The following is a 24572-nucleotide window of genomic DNA, read 5'->3' on the forward strand; positions in this document are numbered from 1 at the left end:
AGGGACAAAGAAACTATAACATGGCGAGGAAAGATGGTCCCACATAACTTTTATTTGTGAGTAGCCGTTCTACTTGCAACTGCATTTTGGTTTCATCTACAGCACGTTTTCTTTACTGCAAATACTGTATTTGTTAAGTACATATATGGGACAATGAGAATTTTGAGACTCACAAATGACTTCTTTTTATTTTGTTTATCAATCATAATACTGTCCATTACATAGAGTTAATGAACATGAATGAATTTGTGAATGAAGAGAGCAGCGGTGTCAGGCTTTGGAGAGCGCTTACCTGCTGCCGTGTTTAGAGTTCACACCTGCGTCCCACTGAACACTCACTCAGACTGACCCAAATGTTGAACTCACAGAGGAGAGACACCAGCAGAGCTCACAGTTCAGCACCTCTTTTAGTCTGGATACACTTTACATGAGGTCAAAAGGCGGCAGTGGCAACGAGTTACCTTACAAAATCATGTCATGTCTTCCACATGGGAACTTAACATGTGGCTGTGGTTCTACACCGGAAAAGAAGGAGTTGAGTCAGGGGCAAAACTCTCTATGTACCGGTCAACCTACGTTCCAACCCTAACCTGTGGTCATGAGATCTGGGTAATGACAGCAAGCAGACAAAAAAAGTTTGCTTTGCAGGGTGGTGGAGTGCACTGGAAGAAAAAGGATGGAAGGATATTCTCCTATTGTGAAGTTGCTTGGAACTTTTGCTAAAATTCCGTGGAGTCAAAATGGCTCAGTAAAATAGGAATATTGTTGTCACCATTCTCATATTATGCACCCCAAATCAAGAGGTTTAGTCAGGGTTAGCCAAAATATGTATGAGCAGTAGTAATTCAAATGAGGTAAAGGTAGAAACAACAAGTATTGAGTGACTGTTGGACATACAAATCTAATGTATACTTTAGGAATGAGTTAACATTCACTTAAGTAAATGTGTTTGAGTGAAGGAAACTGAACATGGTACCTCTGACCAAGAGACATTATTTATATCCTTAGAATTTGAGATATTCTGTTTATGAGGACTGTCAATAATACTGTATTTACTCATTGCACGCCCGTAGCAACTGAAGGTCGTTATCTGTTTGAAGTTTAAAATCAATGACACATATGGCGATGACAGTCATTCTTATGAAGCAGAGAAGACGTAGAGCTACACCTGCCCTGGGGCAAAATTATAGTATGTATGAGGCTTCCTTCATGCACCTGTAGCCATGACAGTATAACCACCAACACACCATCACAATAACACATTGGGCAGGTTGGATCCAGAGTATCAGACGCAGTATAGTACAATTATTGTCACTCTCAGTTAAAGAGGGGGTATTATGCTTTTTTCAATCACATAGCACCAGTCTATAGCACACTACAATGATGACGAAACCTTCTGTTGGTCTGCAAATGCAGTAAATTAAAAGAACTGCCTTGTATAAAATTGCTCTCTCAAAATGGCTGTAGCGAATGTCTTGATATAGGCCTCTGTCTCTTTAAGAACCTCTGACCCTTTCCGACACGCCCCCTCCACACGCTGTCTGTGGCATCAGTGGGGAGGGGGTTCTGCTGAGGGGTAGTGGTTGGTTACTCGGCTGGTGACGAAAGGTCGGAGGCGTCTCCAGGAGGTGGGGGCGTTGCTAGAGGACTCAGGCAAACCTATCGTAATAATAATAATAATGTTAATATTTGTTTAAAATTGTTAAGACCCCAGGAAGAATAGCTGCTTTATTTAGTAGCTAATGGGGATCTAAATAAATAAACAAACAAAACAAAACCCCCCCTTTAAAGCAGTGCAATGGTGTTGTTGGTACGGTTAAACATTCTAATCTGTTTGCAATGACACGGTGCACCTTTGTTGTCAGATTGTGATGGCTCTGTGTGGCTGTGGCAATAATAACCATCCTAAATAACAGTGGGCACCCCCTGCACGGCGCAGCAATAATGAAAGGTTCAGGATGTCGTTTGTCCCGGCCGCCATAAGACAGTACAATGGACCTTCTTAGTGTTCACCAGCTTTTTAACTTATTTGTACTGATGTCTGCATTGACAGTGCTTGGTTATGATTGGCACTGTAAAGGTTTGCGAGAGCTAGAAACGAGTTGGGGCTGTTGCTAACTCTTCAAATTCATCTACCTGCCTCCTACCTCATCCACATCTTTTCCAAAAAGGAGCCTCACCTCTCTCTGTTGAACTTGAGCGAATGCAGGACGGCCGGTCTCTTCTGCCTCAGGTTCCACAAGTGCACGGTGTCATCCGCCAAAGCGCTCACCAGCGCCCCCTACAACGGCAGACGGATCAAGTTTAACACGTGCCCACACAAAACATATAGAAAAGAGACATTCAGTCCAACATGCGCCGCTTTTGCTCATCTAACATGACCGCGTGCGTCAAACATCCTTCCCTGGAAAGTGTTTGAATCGAGCAGCTCTCTCCCAGGTAACCGTGGCGATGATTCAGAGGGAGGACATATATGTGCATATTGTGGCAGTGTGTAGGAGGCTCTAAAAGCATCCCCGGCTCCCCGAGGGTCTGTGCAGCCGCTGAGTCACATAGGCATAAACAGACAGCCACACACATGGATAAGCATCAAGTCCCTGTGACGACTTCAGAGTCTGCTGCCAGCCACGTATGCACTGTCTGTCTCTACAATGGCACCCTCCCTGAATATGCAGCGCTTCATCAAAAAATAACAAGCTAGTTTAGGCAATAAATAAATCACATACGACTTACATATCGCATAAGTGTCAAACTGCCTAAAACGAGCACAACTGGTTATAATAAAGGGCCCCGTATTTGTTCTTCTGCCACCAATTTGCATATTTTCTCTACTTTTACTGACTAACATAACTTGTCTGCTCTACTCCACTGATATTTTGAGCTCCGCATTGACGCCCAGCCCTCTCTCCCTCTCTCTCTCCCCCTCAGTGTTTTGTGCTGAGTTTGCTGTTGTACTTGTGTGTGGGACCCACCTCATTGATGAGAAACTGCAGCTGGATGACTGCCGCGCCGCTCTCGTGCTGGCAGTAACACTCCACTCCGGGACGTCCGAATCTGAGACGGGCCCCGAGTCAAGGAAGACACAAACACTACATCACATAACGCCTTATTAAACACCGTATGCATGTTTCAAAGGAATATGTTTGTCATTGTATTTAGGCACTGCAGCAAACGAAGCACCGGGTTTGTAAGTATTTGTGCTGAGTGGCGAGATTGCCGCTCCAGTTGCGAGACCTAAAATGCACTTTATATAAACGCACAATTTATTCGCCAAGTCGTGTAAATTAGAGTCGTTTTGCAACAAATAAGTCAGCCCGGTTTCGAGGTGTTGCAAGGACACGAGCTCTCCAGTGTCGTGAACAATCTTGTTTGGCAACCCTTTTTTACCACAAGCAATCAAGACAATGATTCCACAGTGTAGCCATTGATCAACAATTTACTTGAGAACGACTGACATTTCTGTGGATAAACATTGCTCAAACACCAGGAAATATACCATGCAAATTGGTTTTCGAAGTGTTACTCGTTTGTGCAGCTTTGTCCTCGGTGCCAGTTGCTAAAGAATTCATATCTTTGTAGTGAAAGCAAAGTGTTGGCATTTGTATAAAGGTTTGCAAAAATCCATCCTATATCTGATTATTTAATAAAACAATGAAAGGAAGCCCCGACATAAAAATGTTTCCCAACTTATTTGTTGCATCCAAATTCTTTTCACAAGGCTCATTTCACAACTTGCAGGGTTACTTTTACAGAAATGCCTTTAAAAGCCTTATTAAGTAACTTGTTTACTCTAATAAATCCTTTTCATAGTTCCTCTGGGGGAAGTACAAGTGTTAATGGAATGATTGAAAGGTCTTTTATCTCTCTCTGGTGTCTCTGGCCAGAAAAACACAATTGCAACTTCCCTGCCTACGGGTCGGAGCCACCAATACACACTAATGGAATCACGGAGAAGAAGCTAACAGGCTAACGGGCAAAGCTAACTGCGGGGTAGCGCCACTTAAACAATATTTACAGCCAAGTTTGAGTGAAAAAAAAATATTTCCATTGTGTAATTGGATGTACAATATCCCTCTCTCCCATTGTCTTTTCTGTCAGTGTAGTATTTACTCTCAAGGACAATTAATGAGTAAAAAAATGTGACATGCTACGACACCTGCAGTGGCCTCTAGGGGTATAAGTTACTTAGTACTGCTTTAAGTTATGTGCAAACAAATAAACTATCTGGTATGGAAAGCAGTGAGATTTTTTAAAAACATACTGGTTCTTCAAACCTCCACACTGGAAAGGCAAGCAATCTGACAAAAAGTATACAGGCATACATCTTTATGGTCTGACATGAAAACATTTCTATTGGTATCTGCCTGGAGGAGAGAGAGCTGGAGCCTGACCTCACATGCAAATGAATCATGCGAATTGGCAGCGATGATTACATTGCCGGCTATAACCATACTCTCTCTACCTTGTTACGATCTCATACCTTAAAATAAATCGGTGATGGGCCATTTATAAGCCCTGGGTCTATACTGGTGCAGGTTATGACTCAATATGGGGCCAGGTTCATATGGCATTACCAAGGTCAAAGCGCTATTGAAGCACGTACAATGGCGGCTCCAAGGTTTTCAAGGAGCATTAGAGTGAATGGTATGTCTATACAAATGGTAAAGCCATGAAGAAGAGTTCTCAAATGCTAATCTTTTCAAATGATATTTCTAGTACTACTTAACTCATTCAAGTATTTGGTTGGGTTTAGTTAAGTAAAAATCACTACAACCACGTGCTTTTAAAAATGTAAAATATGTCTGCATAAACAATGGAATGATTGAGTAACACAAGACCTTTAAAGGGGCAATACAGAGTTTAAAAATGTTAAATTCTGTATTTTCCTCCCCCTACATGTTCCAGCAATGTCCTAATGTGTAGAATGAGCTCAGACCTATTCACCACAACTGCCTCTAAAATCCTGCACTGTCACAAAAAAAGGTGTTTTTTGTAATTAGGGTCTAACATGCCGTTATGCACAAGCTTAATATAGACCATGCAGTTACGTGTAAGACCTGAGGGGGCAGTAGTGAGTATAAAAATTGACAAACTTGCATCTAGTCCCTTTAAAGGGATATTTCAGGATTTTTGACATAGGGCCTCATTTCCTAGTTATCCAGAGTGTTGTTGATTTCTGGAGATATATATATATTTCAATTTATGTAGTGTAGTAGAGTTTAGTGGTGCTTGGCTAGCGCATGTCCATGGTAACTAGTAGCCTACATTAAAAACAGTCTGACCCAAGCACAGTGCATCTGAGGCAAATCACGTACAACACCAGACTACCAGAAACTACCGATATAAATGTCTGTGTTGACTGAATAATTTTTTTAATAAAACAATTTTGCATTTAAAATAACTTATATTTGAGCAGCATCTGCTTCCTGGTTGTAAGCTACACAGCGGTGGAGTGATCTGCTGGGTTACTGGATCTACAGTAGTTTGTTTACCTGTGGCCGGCATTACTACATGTGGAATTCACAAAGGAGCTTTTTACAAATCAGACATGGCAACGTTTGGAGGACCACCCAATGATTTTGAAGGTTTTTAATGCAGGCGACAAGTTACCATAGAAATGCGCTAGCCTAGCACTAGCCTAGCACTAGCCTAGCACTAGCCTAGCACCGCTAAACTCTTCAAATGTAAGGACTGTATGAATTAAAAATATATATACATCTCCAGAAATCAACAACACTAGGAAATGATGCCCTATGTCAGAAATCCTGAAATATCCCTTTAAAACACAACACACAGACGACATTAAGCCAAAATAATAAACATCCAAATACAAATCCTAGTAGCAACCATTTTCCACTAAAAAAGGTTCCAACAGATAAGGGCTGGGCACTTGAAAAGGAGATGGGTGAATAATGCGGGGGAAGGACATGACTAAAGAGAGATCGATGACGCTGATAAAAGATGCCCCATATTAAGAACAATGACGTTAGAACGACACAAGAGAGGGATGGTCCGCACGCTGATAATATATCTATTCATTGTCCCTCTGTGTCTCTTCAGCCCGAGGAAGGGTGGGCTGGGGGGCGCGGTCGCTTAACGGTGCCGTATTGCTCATGATCAGCAGTGCTGCAGGGATGGAGCTGTCCAGCTGCTAAAATTTACCCATAATGCCGTTGCCGCTACAACAGAATAGGGGTCATGCTGTGACATCCAAATGAGCGCATGGTAATGAGTGTCTTTCATCTACATGGAAGTAACAGGGGAAAAAAAAAAGCTTTAAAAAAACACACACACACAAAACAAAGCAAAGAGTTAATTAAGCATAAAAAACAATCACGTGTTGGTAATGAAAAGAGTAGGACCACGGCAAAGTCTAATTCGAACACCGATAATCAGGTTCTCTGGCGCGGTAACAAAGTGCCCCTTCAGCCATTCAGACAGCGGCGGCCTGCTCATTAAGTGGCAGCGTATGTAATCATTCCCATGCTGCGGTGTGGCCCGGGACAGCCAATAAAGAAGCCTATACTGGCAATTGAACAGGGCCAAGGACAAAAATAACAAAGCCTGCACTTAACGTTTACAGTGTATTGTAATATTTTGGATGTTTCGTTCATTTATCTTTTAGTTTGAGTGACTACTTTTGCGGCCAATAGAAGAATAGCATCCTGTACGAGATATGAAATAAAACAGGCTTAACAAAAGAAAGGGGACGAAAGCAGAACGTTTTGGGATTCTACGGCTATTTGGTGCATTGAGTTGCCTTGTGTACAGAATGCGCAGTATAAATAAACATGCTTTGCCTTACATTGGAATACAATCACTTTTTCCTTATTGTAGAAAAGGTTTGAGAATACTCAAATACTGTGAGGGTTTCACTTGTAATTCAAAAAAGCTTTCTCGGTTGAACTGTTGCTCTTGGCCTTTAGACCTCTAGTATGGAGGAGTTAGACCTGCTTTGCCTTAAGAGCCCCTACAGTTCTCAACCAGATGAACACGTTCTTGTACAATCTCAGTCATTCAGGAATTATTCATCCAGCAGAGATTTTATTAGATTTTACTTGGGTTCGTTGAGTTGAATACATTCCATCTTCAGAAGAAATGTTTAAATAGACCATGCAAACCAAACAAACTTTTGACTTCAAGAACAAGAAGAAGCTTCTGAAGATAGAAGCGAAACGTCAACAACTCAACCAACCCAGTCCAGTCGACGATATTTGACAATCTGCAAACAACCAGATGAACAGTTTGATTGAGGAAGGTTTTCGGATAAGAGGTTCAAGTACTATTGGGGTTTCAATTTAGTTGGGTAAATTCTTCTTCCTCCATCTTGCCCACAGATTGTGCAAAACTTCGTAGCACCGCCATTAGCTGCTGGAGCCTAATGAGAAATGGGGACAGGCTCCGGAAGCTCCTGGCTGTAATTTTGCCCAAACAAGTTTGTCATTCTTACCTCTACATGCTTGCCTTAACTACCGCAAAATTCATCCCATTTTTTTCCCTTTCGCTTATTTTACTGTATTTTTCCTTTTGCCCTAATCTGAATACTAAATTGCTAGCATGAACAAGCTTCTGTTAGCTTGCACTTAACTCTATGGGGGAAGCCACCCTCACTTAGTCCATCACTATTCTACAGTCTATGATGTCACCCATGTTAAAAAACCAAGTCCTCCACGGTTTGCAAAGATCACGTGTCTCTTTTGACCCAATCCGAGCGCTGCGTTTCAGATCTGCCTCTCTTCTGTGCGTAAGCCTCCCCCGCGCGCCTCAGGTGGATTAGGCTTAACTTTTCCCCGACCGGACAGGCAATTAAAGGACTACAGCTCCCAGCCACTGATGCCCCTCGACCAGCGCAAATCCAGCAGCAGCAGCTCTCCAGGATCCCCCAGCCAAGACGGGCCTCCGGGCAGACTACAGACACCACAGCGGCCCGTCATTAGCATTATCTGTGTGACACCTGAGTCAGCATAGCCATAGTTTTACTCAAAGCTTTACAACGCGCTGTCGGCAGGTGTCAGAGGGAGGCAAGAAAGTGCTACAGTGTGCAGAACTCAGCCGTTTTAAAATACATAAGTGATGCTAAATGCCTTTTCTCTCCTGTTGACTTTCCCTTGAGTGGGTGTTATCTGCCTCTCAGTTTACAGTGGAAGTAATGTTATTTTGGCAGGAGTTTCAACAACAGAAAATATATAAAGTGCGTCAGCAATACGGCTAAAAATACAGCCAAGGGAAAACAAATCCCACATGAAAAAAGATAAACTTTTCACATATAAATGATGCTCATAACGGCAGCATATTCTTTTTTATGTCCTCCCAAATATCAAAAGAGAAATATGTGCATAAACAAATTTGATATTCAATGGTGCAATTTTATTTGCCATGTATTTATTCTGAGCGTCTTGTTAACTCCGCGCTCATGTGTGACCTCCCCAGAAGCAGAGCAGTGTGTTGCAAGTCAGAACTGTTTAGGCTCCGAACAACTAAATTAACTTCAAGAGGCCGGGCAAGTCCTGCAAATGTCCAGAGAATTAAACTTCTGGTCTGGTGGTAGTTTGGTCTTTTACTGGCCGCTCGCCTCCGTAGTTAGAAGTACTTTTCCAGCGTTGGTTAGTTTTCTGCCCGCCATTTTAGTATAATTACTGCGTGCAAAACAGCAGCAATTTTTCACCGACATTACTGCAGTCATGAAGCAAGAACAGTCTATCTGATGACAATTTATCTTTGCTCTGGCCTCAGCGTCTGCGTGACCACAGTGACCACACCAGATTACAAGTGAATTAAGCATCTCCGCCCTGTCACATTTCCTGTCATTTCAGCCTGACTCCGCCATTCCCACTATCTGATGTTATTAAGTGCACATCCCGAGCGTGTAAGTGTTACATTTGTCTTGGCGAACCGCGGGGCACCGCTGCAGCCGTTTACTGTGCTCTCAAATATGTGTTTCCTAAATTCACATTTCCTCCCGGCGCTGTGTCATTGGCTCAATTTCACGCCACAACAAGAAATAACATCATTTCAATTTCGGCGGGGTTGTTTTCCAATCATCGGCTTCTGACAAGGTTTAAATGCATTTACAGAAAAGGGAAACTTCTTATCGGAGAAAGAATAAAAACAGTAAAAATACTGCAATTGAGCAGAAGTGGCTCCTACTGGGGCCAATAGAAGTAGCAAGTATGCAGCAGCCCATGCTACGATAACAGCTATCACAGCTTATTTAGTGGAAATGAACGACTATTCCCAATGTTATGGTTAACCCTTCAAAGGGCACGTGATTATTTTTGGTAATTTCCGCAGACTTTACATATGGCCTCCCTGCAGCACATCAGTATAAGGTAAAGAAGCTTGTAGTCCTTACTCAGCCAATCAGAGGAGATCACCCGACATCACAGATCCCACTACTGTGGCATTTGACCAAGTCTGGTTAAATTCATGGTACATTTCTTTACATAACTTGAAAACAAACCCTGGTAAGTTGATGAAACTCACACATTTATTGGTGAATAATTGTGCTGATGTGATGTGTGATGATATATGTTTTGGAGGACGTAGTGAAATGAGTGAAATTACAGCATGAAAAAGGCAGGCGCCGTATTTGATCATAAGCCCTGTTCACTTAAAGCTAAAGTTAATTAGTTTTGTCCATATTTGGACATGCCCGACGCACTTTTAATTCATACTTACATTATTTTCATGACAAACGAACCAATAAACCCTAGGACTATGTTTGTATATGGCCAAAGGTTATTTTCAGGAACATTTTTAAGCAAACAATATTGGCGGTGACTGACTCCGCCCACTGCACGTACAGAACAATCACTTTACAGAAACTCTTATGACAAGTGTGATCATTCCATCAATATCACAAAACACAACGCCTCCTGAGTACCAGCACCCATGAGACCTGCAAGTGCTTTTCAATATTTAATGTATAAACCTTTTTTTTCTCCCTTAAAAGGGCAATGAACGAAATATTGTAACTTCATTTGCAGCAATTTTTTTTACCAGTTTAGAGCAAGGAACCAAATATGGCAACTTCATTCACATTGATTTTCTGCATGATAACGAAACATTTTGAAAAATGTTACCACAGAAATAAACTTGAAATGATGTATTAGTATTTCAGTGAGTGCCCTATAAAGGGTTAAAATACCATTTAAAGTACTCATTTAAATAACTACTTTTACCATTTACTACTATAAGTAATGGTGCTATAACCTAAGTAAACATTTCTGTAAAATGGAGCGTAGTTCTCCAAAATGAGCTTTCACAGAAATTACAGCTATTCTCCCGAGTGTGAAACTATTCTTTTCGCTTATACTGAAAGACGTTTTTGTTCACATTTTGCACACCCCAAAACAATCACCAAACTAAATGAATCGCCATGACTCCGTATGCTCTCAAAGTAACTTTTGAGGTCTAGTGCATAGGACATCCTCAGTGGGAGATATCTCAAAGTTGGCGAAAAAGTGCGCCTTTCCTCTTTATTCCTTCCCCCTTTTTTTCCAGGCAGGGGGTGGATGTGGGGCCTGGACATACTGACCGCAGGCAGCGTTAAACAAGACGAGAAGACGGCAAGAGCGCGGCGGCTCAGCAGAACTGGGTCATCCTCGTGTCCTGTCAGCTCACATAAAAACTCTCTGCAGTTCCTCTGTAAGACAAAGTTGATGATAATTCACTGTTACCCTCGGAGACAACATTTTCCCTTTCATCTGGCAACTTTTTGGAGATGAAGGTGAGCCAGTCCAGAACATGAAAAGTTCGGTTTATACATCCAGCATAAGATCGAAGGATAACTAAAAAGTGCTTCTTTTTTTTGCTCATATGCATCACTTTGGCATTGACAATCATTTAACTGGATATACTGTATTTTACTAAATCATACAGTTCTTTTAGAAAGCAAGTTAAAGCCACATAGATGCAAATCAAACCCAGGTCCTTCTTGCTGTCCAACTGCTGCACCTCCATGTTATCTGAACTGCCCACATGATATTGTAACTACTATAGAGATGATAGACAGAATACACACATATTGCAGGACATAATGCATACTGTTATCCATCCAGTCATGATAGTAGGTAAGTCCTAAGTATGTGTTGTCAGGATTGTTCTGTGTGGACTGCAGTGGCACCGTGACACCAGTTAGCTTCACCGACGCTCAGTTACATTTCACACACACACACACTGCAGATGAAAGAGCGAGGGTGGGAAAACGGCTGATTAATGGAGGATGACGAGTAAAAGATAAAAAAACAAAAAAAAAACCTGAGAGAAAGCGCCGGAGGGAACGAGCCTGTGTTCTGCGAGCCACTGCTGTGACGTCAGGCAGGCGGTGACGTCAAAGCACGCCCGTACATCAGACTGCCAGGGCGAGGGAGAGAGAGAACGAGAGAGGGGAGACGGAGAGGGAGAGGGAGAGAGAGGGGTAGGGCTAATACAGAGAGAGCCGCACTAGACCGAGGCACAGGAAGAGAGATCTGAAGTACAGGAACAAATGATACAGACTTAGAAGCAAATCCTTATGATTGGATTTGGTGTTACGTCCCCGTCATGGTTTTCATTTATTGTTGGGCGGCAGTGACAGCAGAGCATATGGCACAGGCGACGCAAAAGCTAGGATTACTGTGTCTTTTTTTGCATTGTTCTACGTCAAAGAGGCATAATTCATCTGGCCAAACCGTTTCCAGTGTGAGCAACCGGCAAATAATTATTCTGAGCTGATTCTGTCTTTTTTTTTTTTTTTTTTTTAGACAATTTCCAAACAAAGTCCACACCAATGTCGCTGAGTGAAAGCATCACAGTCGCACCAAAACCTTTTCACCATGAGGAGTCGGAGATAAGACACACTTGTGATCCGAGTTCAGATTTCAGATGTTGCTCCCAAACTACATTTTTGACTAAAGTTATAGCTAGACACTAACCGCAGCAACCAAAGTGCCAGCTCATCCTCCTTGTAATATCCCCTCACAGGGACGCCCCATTGCACCATAAACGTTTGTGTTCAGCCTCACCTTAGCCCCACCTGCCTGTAGTGCGCACTCTCTCCCTCTCTCTCACCAGTCTGTAGTAGTGCCCAGGGCTGTTTACATCACACGGGCCGCTGAGGGAGCGACGTCTCCATTCCTTCAGGCGTCCAACAGCCATGAACTCTGAACTGTTTTTTCCCCCCCGGTATATAGAGGTCAACTGCCTGAGTCCCATGTCAGTGTTTACTGGCCCACTGAAAGCAATGCTGCACAACTGCATGTATCGAAAGCGTGCATAATTAAACACACGGTGAGCATAAACCACAGGTCTTCGTACTCTGAGCTTTGGAGGCTTCCACATTGTCGCACTAAACAGACCCCAATGACTTATCCGCGCTAATTTGTTTGTTGGAATCGCCCTCGCCTCCCTTTGCACGGGGCATTCAGGTGTAGGCACATACATCAATGACACCGGGGCGGGCGAGATCCCCAATCCTCGCCGAAAGATCTGCATATGCAAATACAGAGCGGCACAATAACAACCGAGATAATGCGCGGAGAAGAAGTCGCACGCGTTGGGAGATTCATTTGTTTAATGCGGCCGCCGTATAAGCGCTCCCCCCTTGACACGTTTGATTTATTACGGAGGCAAACAGTTTAACTACGATGAGCCAGCGGAGTGAAGAGCGTTGCAAAGCCCCCCGCGCAGTCCCTATATCCATTATAGTGCCTGTCCCGGAGATTCACGGTGATGACATTCTTGATAATGGCCATTTGCAGAGGTGCACAGTTCAGTGTTTGCTGTTGGGCACGTCGCATGAACAAATGAGCGGCAAAGGATTTCACAGGTGAAATCTGCACGCTAAAATGGCTGAGTGTTATTAATTCTCTAAACAATTGCTTTAAAAAATATCTGATTGCAACAGTAACTCATAATTCTCTTCTCTTCTAACCAAACCATGTCTTATTTCGTTCTATCCACAAGTGTCTCTATGGTCTTCCTCTAGGTCTTTTGTGCCTCCAGCCTTACCATCTTCCAGCATATCACAACGTGTGTTAGTAAAGGTAGCCTCACAATACAAAGTTTGGTGTTTAGAATTCAAGATTTTAATTGAATTAATGGGCCCAAGAATCATGTCCAGTGCTTAATTTGTAAATGAGTATTTTCAGGAACACTTTTGGTCTGAACACTCCCATGAAACACCATTATATCAGATTAAATCTTTGCCGGATCCTCCTAAATATTTCCCGGATCCTTTACTCTGAAAAACTAATAATTGGGGGAATGCGGGGGGATCAAATTAAACACTGATCATGTCCAAATATTGACAAATCACATAAATAAACCATTCCCTATGGACGGATTGGGATGGGTATGGGGTCTGGCATTGGGGAAAAAAGGGGAAAAAGGTTTAGGATTCGAAAAAAAGATTTCATAAATGATATTTTCCTCCACACATTTTTCTTCTTTTCTCGATTTTCCCCCCTCATTTTTATTACTAAAGTTTTCCTTTTTTTCCCACCATTTATTCCCAATTTTTCCACTATTTTTGCCATAATATCGTATAGTATCGCGATACTTTCCTCCCTCAATATATCGAACTTCAAATTTGTTTGACAGGCCTATTTGACCCATTCTTCGATTTTAACCAAGCATCATTAAACTACTAGTACCCAGCCCTATGCAAGGAATACATCAAAATGCATATTCTTGTAATATTATACATATATCACGGTGTCACGGTGTGCTCCCAATATTAAACATAAACATCACTGCAGTAAAAACAGTCAAATGTGGTAGATCTCTTTTCATAGTCTATACCAGCACCTTGTAGCCGGAGTATGTGCGTATTTTTTGGGGGAAAAGGGAAAAGCCAGAGAGAAGGCACAATACAGCGAGAGCATGCAGACTCCTCTGATAAAGAAAGATGATGATTGAACCCACCACCTCCATTTAGATCAATCTGCATAAACAACCAGTCCCTCTGCATCAAATTTATATTGCGTTTTCCTAAATTAAGTTTTGGTGCCAGCCTCTCAAGTATTGTTATTCATCATGCCTCTCCAACTGGCACGGTGCCCACTTTTATATGCGCTGAAGGGAAAACTCTGTCTGCATGATAATATCCCAACTTTAAATAATAAAACAATAAATATTTGTCTTGAGCTGCCTCCCCGTGCATCGACAGTAGCCTTACTGAAAAATGCATGACTTGCTTATCTACTGTTGACCTAAGATGGTGCTTATGGATCAAATGGCAACGCGGCTCTTGCTGTAATGGAGTGACAGTTCCGGCGAGATTTAAGGTTCGCTTAAATTAGCTTGGGTGTTAGCCAAATGAAGCGGACAAACACAGCGTCACACCTCCTTCCCCTTCCTTAGGCGTAGTGTGCTTTGCTGGAGCATGGCCAGTTCCTTGCCCAGTACGAGGGTGTTAATAACCCAAGACATCATCTAAGTTTAGCACCACTGAGCTCCACGCCGCCCGGACTACTCGCCGAGGCAGAGATGCGGAAAGCGCCTTGGATGATGGGAATTGCAGCCCGGAATTGAGGTTTGGGAATTCTGCGGGGATTGAGAGAGCGGACGGCAGGGGGTGGAGGAGGAGGAGGAGGAGGATCGGCAGGGATGAAAGGGAGGGGGGGGTATGAGATCGTGTAAGGAAACGCCAGCTCAGCATATATGGCCCTGGGCTTGGATATTACAACTGCGCACGAGGGAGAGCGCGGTCTACGGGACATGCGAGCGCGAATGTCGAGGTGAGAGCGGCGCTTAAAAGAAAAACAGATGACTGAGGCAGGATACAGGAAAAGAAATTAGATATTCCGCCATTGATGATCTGCCAAACACCTCTATAGGATCAATCTATAGGGAGCAGGTCTCGCTAAAACGGCCTAATAGCCTTATTTCCGTCAGCAGCTTAGCAGATTTCTGAACTCCGGGCTTGTCTCTTTGTGATAGCAATGCAAAGCCAGTTATGGGATTATGTTCCAACAGGCGATGTGCACCACTCAACAGGGCGTCTCAGCAAATGACAAGTGGGCTGAGTAGCGCTCTGGGAATTGATTTTGAAAACGGCTATTATTTTAGCGTTAGTGGTTTGGAATCAGATTAGCATTGGAGCAATCAAGTCCAAAGCCTCAACGATGATGTACTGCGAATCGGGCACTGCATCTTGTTTCTCGCAGTGGGAAACATTTGACAAAGAAAACGCTCAATATATTTTTCACATAACTAGCATACCCAGTTAGTAAATGGCAACCTGCGAGTCCCTATGTCCTGGATGCAGTTGGTACACAGTGGACATTCATCATCCAATCAGAGACGTATTAAGATTAGGCACCCGCCCACTACCCTTACAGCAGTGCTAAGTAACTCATGCCCCAGAGGCTAGCACCACTGCAGGTGTCTAAGCATGCTACGTTTTTTTACTTATTAACTGTCCGTGAGAGTAAATACTACACTGACAGAAAAAACCAAGGGAGAGATATTGTACATCCAATTACACAATGGAGATATTTTTTTCACTAAATGAAAAATCCTGTTACTTAAATACTGTTTAAGTGGCGCTAGCCCGCAGTTAGCTTCGCCCATTAACCTGTTAGCTTCTTCTTCTTCTTCTTCTTCTCCTCCGAGCCGGTGCAGGAAAGCTGCAAGTGTGGTTTTCTGGCCAGAGACACCAGGGAGAGATGAAACACCCCCCAATCACCCCATCAACACTTGTATTACCCCCAGAGGGATTACGAAAGTTACCTAGCACTGTCCTCGCACCCTGGATAGCTGGAAGGAGTTAGGGAGGCCATCTCGCATAAATAGTTTAGAAAGTGAACTGAACATGGCACAAATGCACAGATGATCTGCATTCCTAACATTTACAAGTAGGTTTTGAGGTAGCGTACAGTATGTGGTTTTCTAATTAGCCATAGGGCATAAAAACATCAATAGCCTTCACATGCCACACACTGAGCAGTGCATCTTTAATACTTAAGAGTTAGTAAAGTGGAAGGACACGGCCTCCATCTGCTGGTGCTGCTAACGCGCTAGCCCACGAAACCCCACTTGTCCAATTACAGCGAAGCGCCCTGATCGAAACAGAAGCCCCGCAGTCTCCAGCCCAACACATCAAATCTAGCTCCTGGTAATTTCCTTTCTCGTAGCGGTCTCTAGCCTCTCCACTCCACGGGCTGCTATGTTCTCAAGTGCTATGACGTTAGAAAAACAGGGACCATCTATCATGTGGTGAAAGGGGGAGGCAGCTAGTTAAATCTGTCACCCTGAGAGGCAAGTGTTCACCTGTGGGCCTGAACTTTAAATGTACCATCGACTTAAGGGTGTTTTTTCGGCAATTTCTCACTGGCTTCATCCTTTTGCCGATGTGTGTCGTCTATCATCCAACCATAAGTCGGACACACGAGGCAGCAGTGTGTGCAGGACAGGGGAGGGGGATTTATATAACATATCGGAGCTGTTAGACGTCCAATACAGAGAGAACATTTCGGATTTAAAGTCCCTGTACCAAATTCTTTGACTTGAAGCATGTCCCATAGAGGGTATATTGTAAAAGCAGCCAAACATTTGAAATCAAAAGTCTGTCTCCATCTTCTGCTCTCAAAACGCCAGCCCGCACTCTGGTAAACATCATGTAGAGGAATCTAGGAATCCAGACATTTTCACCAAAGTTGTTCTGATCGTGTTCGTGACCCGCTTGCCGGCCGGCATCATTCTATTTTTTTTTGGAACACCACAGGAAGTCTGCCAAAATTCTGCCATTTTACGACAGGACATCGTACTGTAAGAACGTTGTTGGAAAATAATGATGTGGAAGAGAAGGACGGTTTGTGAGGGCAAGAAAACAAGTTGGTGCCACGGCTAATGAATTTAATATGTTCCCTGTGTCACTGTATGAGTAGAGTGGCTTCAAGGAATCAAAGGAAGTAGGTTCGCAACATGAGGTAGAGATCAGACTGTTGACCTTGTACGGCATGAACACCAGGAGCTTGACTGGACCGCACAAACCCGCCTTCACTCCCAATGTGCATCACCTGTCAACCGTTCTCCACTGCTCCTTTCACAAAGCACTCGACTAACTCTTTCTGACACCCCATTTGGAGATTTTCTAACCCACTGGTCTAGCTTTAACAATTAGGCAACTTGTCTAATTTGCTCATTTTTCCAGCTTATAGACGACTAATGTTCCAATGCTCCCGAACATATCCAACTTATTAACAATGTGTTCATTAATTACCCGATCGATGCATCTTAACAGGCTCACCCAGAGCATCCGAGTAGAAGAAATCAAAAGCGCTCTGCAGTGGAAAGTTTGCAAAATGCCTGCATCTGCTCTAAATGCCAAGGACCTGTTGTTGTCACTCGACTGGACATATTGACCATGCTGACTATGAAAACAGTTCGATCTGCACGCACCACCCAAACAACAGGGTATCCATTGCAGTCAGAGCCCATGTGCAAAACTCCCCTCAACATTGGATCAATTCTGCCATGTAAACATCGAGTTTTCTTGTTACATGGGCTTGTTATCGGATACTCTGGACACAAACTGAGAAAAGCGCTAAGGCCGACACGGATGGACTGTTTACATCATACATATATTGATGAATGATTTATACTTTTAGGGCTTTCATCCTTGAATTCAAATCAATAGAGGGTTGCTTCAGTAACATGTAATAAGAGGATGAGGAGGGAGAAAAACACAGCTTCAAAGACAAAACCCAAAATGACCTATTTCAGCCTGTGATGTGGTTTGCAATAAGGCTGCGCAATGAATACATGCAATAAGGCATGATTGTAAACACTGGTCACGTCATTATGTAAACTATGCACTTGTAGTTTTGGCATCAGCAATTCAGCAAAGAACTAACTGGATATTTGCTTCTTACATTCCCTACAAATCTTAGATACTTGACACGAGACCGTGGCACCAGTGGGGAACCCATTGGTGTGTCCTAGGGCAAGACACCAGCGCAAACATAGTGTGTGAGTTAGACAGCTGACAGGATGTGGCCCTAGTGGCTATTGGCACAGATTGGCAGCCATGTTTCTGCCAGTCAGCCCCAGGACAGATGTGGATACAGTGGTTACCCACCACAAGTGGGTAGTGAATTAGCAATGACCCATTAGTAGTGGCGCTCTGAGACGCTTGTCAAGCTTTGTTATATTCAAATGGACCCCCTGGAAAACAAGATGGCACATCTTCATCGCCTGCAGTCTTTCAGAGCCTCTCGTCAGGTGTTTTTGTTCTTCCTGCAGTGCTGTAATGCTGTGTGGTACAGCTGCCTCTCAGTCACTGTGAAATTAGGATTGAGACCATTGATTCAAATCTGCTCAAAGTTTGTAGGACAGCCCCTGGATGGACAGTGTGAGTACCATAACAACACACTGTTGGCTAAGAACATTACCTCCGCCCCTGGCCATGTTCTGAACACTGAATCTGTTACGTACCATAAGGTACTGTGTGCCACACTTTAACAGGGTCCGATTGAGGAACTGCTTTGTTCACCAGTCCATTCTGAAGTTAAATTAGCTTCAATGTCCTTCTGTTTGTGTTGATACAGAGCTGCTGAATTTGCAAAACAAATTTAAGATCTTATTATTATGTATCGCAATGGGCATTGCATTAATACATTAATTGAAAATCAAATATATTCAAGCAGATAAGTGGCAGTAGTTTTATTGCTGACCAATTCTTGGCATTCTCGGGCTACACCGCTGGATATTGGCATACAACCAATTATGGGGATTTTTTTAAAATTTATTTTTACAACCTGATTTTATACCAAAGAACAAATCAGAAAAAAAAAGACACAAGAAGCACCAAATACTGTGAGACTAGATTTTCTTCTCCTATGAATAATGGATGCAGGAGCCAGCATATGCATTTAGATAGCTTTATGTATTACACTCTCCGAGTGGTAAGAGAAGAGTGTTTTATTGGAGCCAAATTTACACGTGCATGGGGCATGGCCACAGCCAAAGGGCTTTGAATATAACATTCACATGGAACACATTTGGACGCAACAACTATTCATCAACAGCTATGTAATATTGTAGGCCAAGTAGGTCTTACACTACTAGTCCTCTTAATGTGAGAACGTGAAGCATGAATATTTTGAATCTCAAGAAATACACATTGTATCACACAAATAAGCTGTAAATAGACTTACAGATGAAGAGGATGGTCATTTGCTGGGGGCATGAAGGCTGAGCAATAAGCAGGTGATCTAAACCACTCTGACTTTAAAACCCCGCCTACCAGACAGTAACCACACACCTCTGGCTTTCATATCAAACAAATCTTTTCAAAAAAGTACAACCACATGATCTTGGCCTTAGACACTGTTGCAGCGTGCCAGCAAACGCAGAGCCAGGACCTGCTTTCAAGGACGCTTACCAGAGAGGTGCCAACACAGCAAGAGCCAGTGCACCGCCAGTCACGCCGTGCTACCTGACTGATTATGGACTTGTGTATGTGTGCGTGTGTGTGTCTGTGTGTGTGTGTGTGTGTAAGTGCTAAATGAAAAACTAGGGCTGTGTGGTGACACTAAGAGAGCTCTCTCTGTCTGATACCGTGCCATCTTTCAGTCGCTCCAGGGTTCGGCGCGGCGATAGTAGCGCCCCGCTTTCATGGCAGCTTGTTGGAAATACGTGATGGAAATGTTTTCATGCATTCTGGTGGCAAATGTAATGCACAACCAGGACCCATTAAAAATCCCAAGCATTATAAGCCAAGGAGCACAAAATGTAATGTGCATTTGTGGAGTTTTGCTTATCTGGAGTGGTAGATGGGTGGGTATTCAAGCCTGGGCATTGGAACAAATGCTGCAAAAAATGAGGGAGTGTCCATCCAACAAAGGATAACGGATATTTACAAATTATTCAAGGTCAAAATGGATGGATTTGTAGTTCAATCTCACCACAATGCATATGTAGTATGTTATACTACCCATCAAACAAACCAAAATAGCCAACAGTGGGGTGGCAGAGTTGCTATCCATAAGCACATTGAGATGATGGACTGTGTATCCCCTCTGGCCTGGACTTTGTTGTGTCTGCTATAGCACTAATTACACACACTTTCTACATTGTTCGCCTGTCACTTTGCCAATAGCAGCTTTGTAGGCGGCGCTGTGCCAAAGTGTCACACGGCATCTAAAATATTAATCGGACTGCTGTCTTTTGCTCTTTGATTAATGCGAGACAGAAGGCCAAGCATCCCCAGCCCAGCACACAACTACACCCCAGCAGCAGCGCACTGACTCATCCTCTCTCACACATGTGGACAGGCAGGGCGCACGGACAAGCCAGAAAGCATCCTTCAGTGTTAAATGTTGCACTGTGGAACTGTCTGACCAGCTAATAGCCAAGCTAATCCAGAAAGATCATCACGCAAACAGAGGGTTAACCTGGTAAGAAGCACAAAAATGACACTGAGCTATCACAAAGCCTACGATTACTGTACTGCTGCTATACTATGACTACTGCATTATCTAGTTTACAGTGATGAAGTAGCTGCAATCGGAAATCTGTCAGCCCTTCAACACTGATATTTTCATATGATATCCCCAATCTAACATGCACCTTCAACATACAGAGAAACACAGGGTCCTCTCAAAGAGGAGAGGCTCATGGCACACGCATCATCAAATGGTCATGGACCGTCATTTCTTCCAGCTCACTAGACTGGAGCCCAAGAAGCATTCCCTCTGGATGGGAAAAGTGGAGGGCTTTGTACACATTAGGTTCTCCTCACCAGAGCCATCTGGACTTGGACGTGTATGTTTCAAAGATACAGGAATAAATCTTTGCAAATTGGCCCGTTACATTCTTAATACGACTTCAACTGTCACTGCTACAATTGAAACTGACATCCACGGCTAAAATTGTGTGTGAATATAAAAAGTATTTAGCCCCATCCTCAGAAACTACATTTCCTTCAATATTAGCATGAACATAAAATCGGATGACAAGCCCTTTCGGATTTACTGTAAAGTATTGTGCCTCTGCTGCCTGCATTAAAACAGGCACAAAGGGATGTCAGGGAAACAGACAGGAGTGGGAGCGAGCATCTTCAAGTGTAGGTGAAGGATTAGTGGTGATAAGGTGATTCAAAAGAGTGAGGAAAAGACAGTCTCTCCGTGAGAATGACTCAAACTATTATAGGGGGAAACACTTTGCATATCTGAAAAATGCATTTTCTGACATGCACACAAAGGCGCAGAGTGCATTCGATAAGAGGTGAAGAAAGCCTAAGGCTACTCCACAGAGCACCAGTAATCCCAGTGCACTCCATATGGGGATAGTGTCTTACCATGCTGTTGTTACATAAGTAAAGAGGATTGTAGTAGCAGTAGTAGTGGTTGTTGTTGTTGTATGCATGGATACAGATATGCAGAGCCAATAATGCATTTTGTCATGCTTTTAGTGCTTCCCAAACTGGTGGTGGGACCAGTTTGAGGGGATGGCTGAGATCGCAGTGGGTCCCTAGAGAGTTAGGTCATCAAAATTGCACAAACAAAATAGTAAATAACCGTGAACTTAAAGGTACTAAACCTGATATTTTCTAGTATGTTTAAAGCTAAAGTTAAGGCATAAGGATACACATTTAAGGATACAAATTATAAAGCATTTGTATCCATTTCATGAACTTGCTGGCTAGTTTTCTATTATTTCTGTTTTAAGATGCTACAAATATCTCAGGAAAGTTAGGAATGAGTTTGGACTAACATTATTAAGTTAGTTCTCCTTCATTGTTTGCAATGTCAGGTATAGGCCTTTAAAGAATTTCCCTACGGGGATCAATAAAGTATAGCTTAACCTTAACATTACCCTTTAAGTGTCAGACAAAAACATGCTGGCAGCTACTGATCACATAAACATGAAATTGCTATTTTCCTTAATATAGTTTCATCAGCAAATGCTTCAGTCAAAGCTATAGGAGCTCCGCCTATCTCCAATTTCTGCATGCAAATAAGGTATTATGGGGCGGGAGTGCTGCGGTTGCGTCATGTTATTAATATGGGTTTAGATAAGACTTTTAGCCCCCAGTGCTGAGTTATTTGCTTTGATGATCTGCAGCAGAATGTGGCGTGTGTCCCATTGCAGAGGAACTCATCCAGGTTGAGGCTCTTGAGATACGTTCTTGGAATGAGAGTGGGCAATTAACCAAGATTTATACTGCCTCGAAGAAGTATTAATGCTTGGCCCATCCATTTAACATGTAGACAGAATTAAGAGGTCTCAGGCGCCGTGTTAACCTCCGGGGCTACAGCGGGAGCAACACAAAATAGTCAACACGGACAACAAGCAGTAAGTCAATAAATGAGCAGAAATGCAACTTCTGTCTTGTGGTTTGTGGTATATTTACTAGTAACATAGTATAGTTAACATGAAAAATAAGTCTTGATCAGATTATAGAGGTAGATTCATTTTCTACTAGTTCATATTTCTTCTTGACTTGTACTTTATCAGCATCTCTCTCATGTTAACAAGTTTAAACTGAAAACCTAACGGTGTGGGTTGTTCTGGGGCGTGAGTATTGTATATATACATTATATATATATATACGCATTATACATAACCAATAAAACCTGTCTGGAAAGTGAAAAATCCGCTGTATAGCTTCACCTCTTGCCTGATGCTAGTTAAGAAACACATGTGAATGCCAACACAGTATGCTACAATGGTGAACCCATTAAAAATGCATGGCACTGCAGCAACAGCTTCTAAAAATGAGGACCGGGGTCGGCCGCTGATCACTGGTGACGTGACTGCCGTCTGGTGAGACAGGGAGGTAAACCGCTGCCCTCGTGTCATCACACCGTGTCACTAAAAACAACCAAGCAGCCTCATACAAGTCAGATTACAATTTCTCAAATATTATTGCCCCTGTTTAAAATGCGTACTTTGTTCAGCACTAGAATATACTGCACATGCTCTGATGATTTCTTGCAATAACCGTAGTGACAAGCCTTTAGAGAAATCATCAGCAATCACAAGAGCCATATCTAATGTAAGAGCTCCGGCATTATTGACTGAAAGACAGTCATCGCAATGTGCCAAAATCTTGAATTATGGCGAGAATAGCAGCGCAGCAGTGGGGCCTCTCGCCCCGCCTGCTCGCCACTCTCCTCTATGACTGGGCTTTTGGCTTATCAAACGGATTACAGGCCGTGTCACTGCGACCAAAGCGCTTTATTTCACACGCCGTCCTCGTTATGAATCAGCAGAAAGGGCCGACGCAGACCCAGTCCTCCTCCTCCCCCCCCCCGCGGTGCATTGTGGGATACGAGGGTAGCGGCTCGCGGATCTGGCAGGGACGGAGCACACGACGCTAGTGCTGGGCCAGTGGCGATGACGGAGCCAGACGCTGCATGGTGCCTATCCCTATGTCTTCTCATCGACTCTTACAAACTCAGCAGAGCACGAGGAGGTTGGGGGGGGAGAGGGGGGTTCTGAATCACCAAGACAAATCTACAGGACTTATTGGTTCTCGTGTTCTTCATAATCCAGTGGTGGTATTAAAATGCCTGAATAGGATGCAACATTTCTTGAGAGTTTGACGTTCACCATCGCTGTAACTCCAAAATGCTGCAACACTCCTACTATCTGCCGTTTTGTTGTGTTTTTTTTTTTCAGTAAAACTAGATCCAACACCATCAATCTGTTTTCTGTTACTTCCCGTCTCCTATAGCTGCAGCAATCCGTACCCTGGTGGTTCACTGAATGACAAACCAAGGACATATCCGCTACAGTTTTTGAGGATTTTTTTTTTTTGCTACGTGTGGCGAAGTCTAGGTTTTGCAAAATACATCGCGCCTCGTCTCCTGGCACATCTGCAAACTCACAAATCTGATGCCGAGGATTGCGCGATGCAATACAGTGATATTACAATAGTAGCAGAGGTGAATAATACAAACAGCCTGGGCTTACATCTGAGAGTATGTGTCTGTAGTGCTTTTCGTGGCGGATACAACAAAGATTTGAGGGAATTTGACAAGACGAGAGCCAAAATTGTAATAGGTAGACGCCTCATGGGTTGGAGTCTGGTGAGGCTATACCTCTTAAAGGGGGGGTATTATGCAAAATCGACTTTTTCAAGCTTTACATCATGTTATTGTGTCACTCCCTCATTGAAAACACGCCTGAAGTGTTGCCTTGGCACATTCACGTATTTTTGAGTAATCTGTAAAAACTTTGATGGCAGCCATTTTAGGGCTAAGTTTGCCTGAGTCCTCCTAGGAACGCCCCCACCTCCTGGAGACGCCTCCGAGCTTTCGTCACCAGCCACAGACAGCATGACAGCATCGTGTTGGAAAGGGTCAGAGGTTCTTAAAGAGACAGAGGCCTATTTTTAGCCATTCGCTACAGCCATTTTGAGGAGCAGTTTTATACAAGGCAGTTATTCTAATTTACTGCATTTACAGACCAACAGAAGGTTTCGTAATCATTGTAGTGTGCTATAGACTGGTGCCATGTGATTGAAAATATCATAATACACCCTCTTTGTTGCTTTTCTCGTCTGCGTCTGACGCTAAAGCCAAGCGACAGTATACACCGCGGCGCTTCGTCCTCCTCGCACACGCTCACAGGAACGA

The 24572-nt window shown here is 43.2% G+C and overlaps 1 protein-coding gene across 4 annotated transcripts in view; it reads right to left on the reverse strand.

Annotated features, from left to right (window-relative positions):
- stxbp5a (syntaxin binding protein 5a (tomosyn)) overlaps window positions 1-24572 on the reverse strand; it is a 103843-nt gene that overhangs the window by 62172 nt on the left and 17099 nt on the right. For all 4 annotated transcript variants that reach the window (XM_079571948.1, XM_079571947.1, XM_079571949.1 and 1 more), the window contains exons 3-4: window positions 2973-3054; window positions 2181-2281 (exon numbers count right to left, since the gene is read on the reverse strand). In XM_079571948.1, coding sequence (XP_079428074.1) covers window positions 2181-2281; window positions 2973-3054 — 183 coding nt within the window. The remainder of the gene's footprint in view (window positions 1-2180; window positions 2282-2972; window positions 3055-24572) is intronic.

This window comes from Gobius niger, assembly GCF_951799975.1.
Source record: "Gobius niger genome assembly, chromosome: 15".
NCBI lineage: Eukaryota > Metazoa > Chordata > Actinopteri > Gobiiformes > Gobiidae > Gobius > Gobius niger.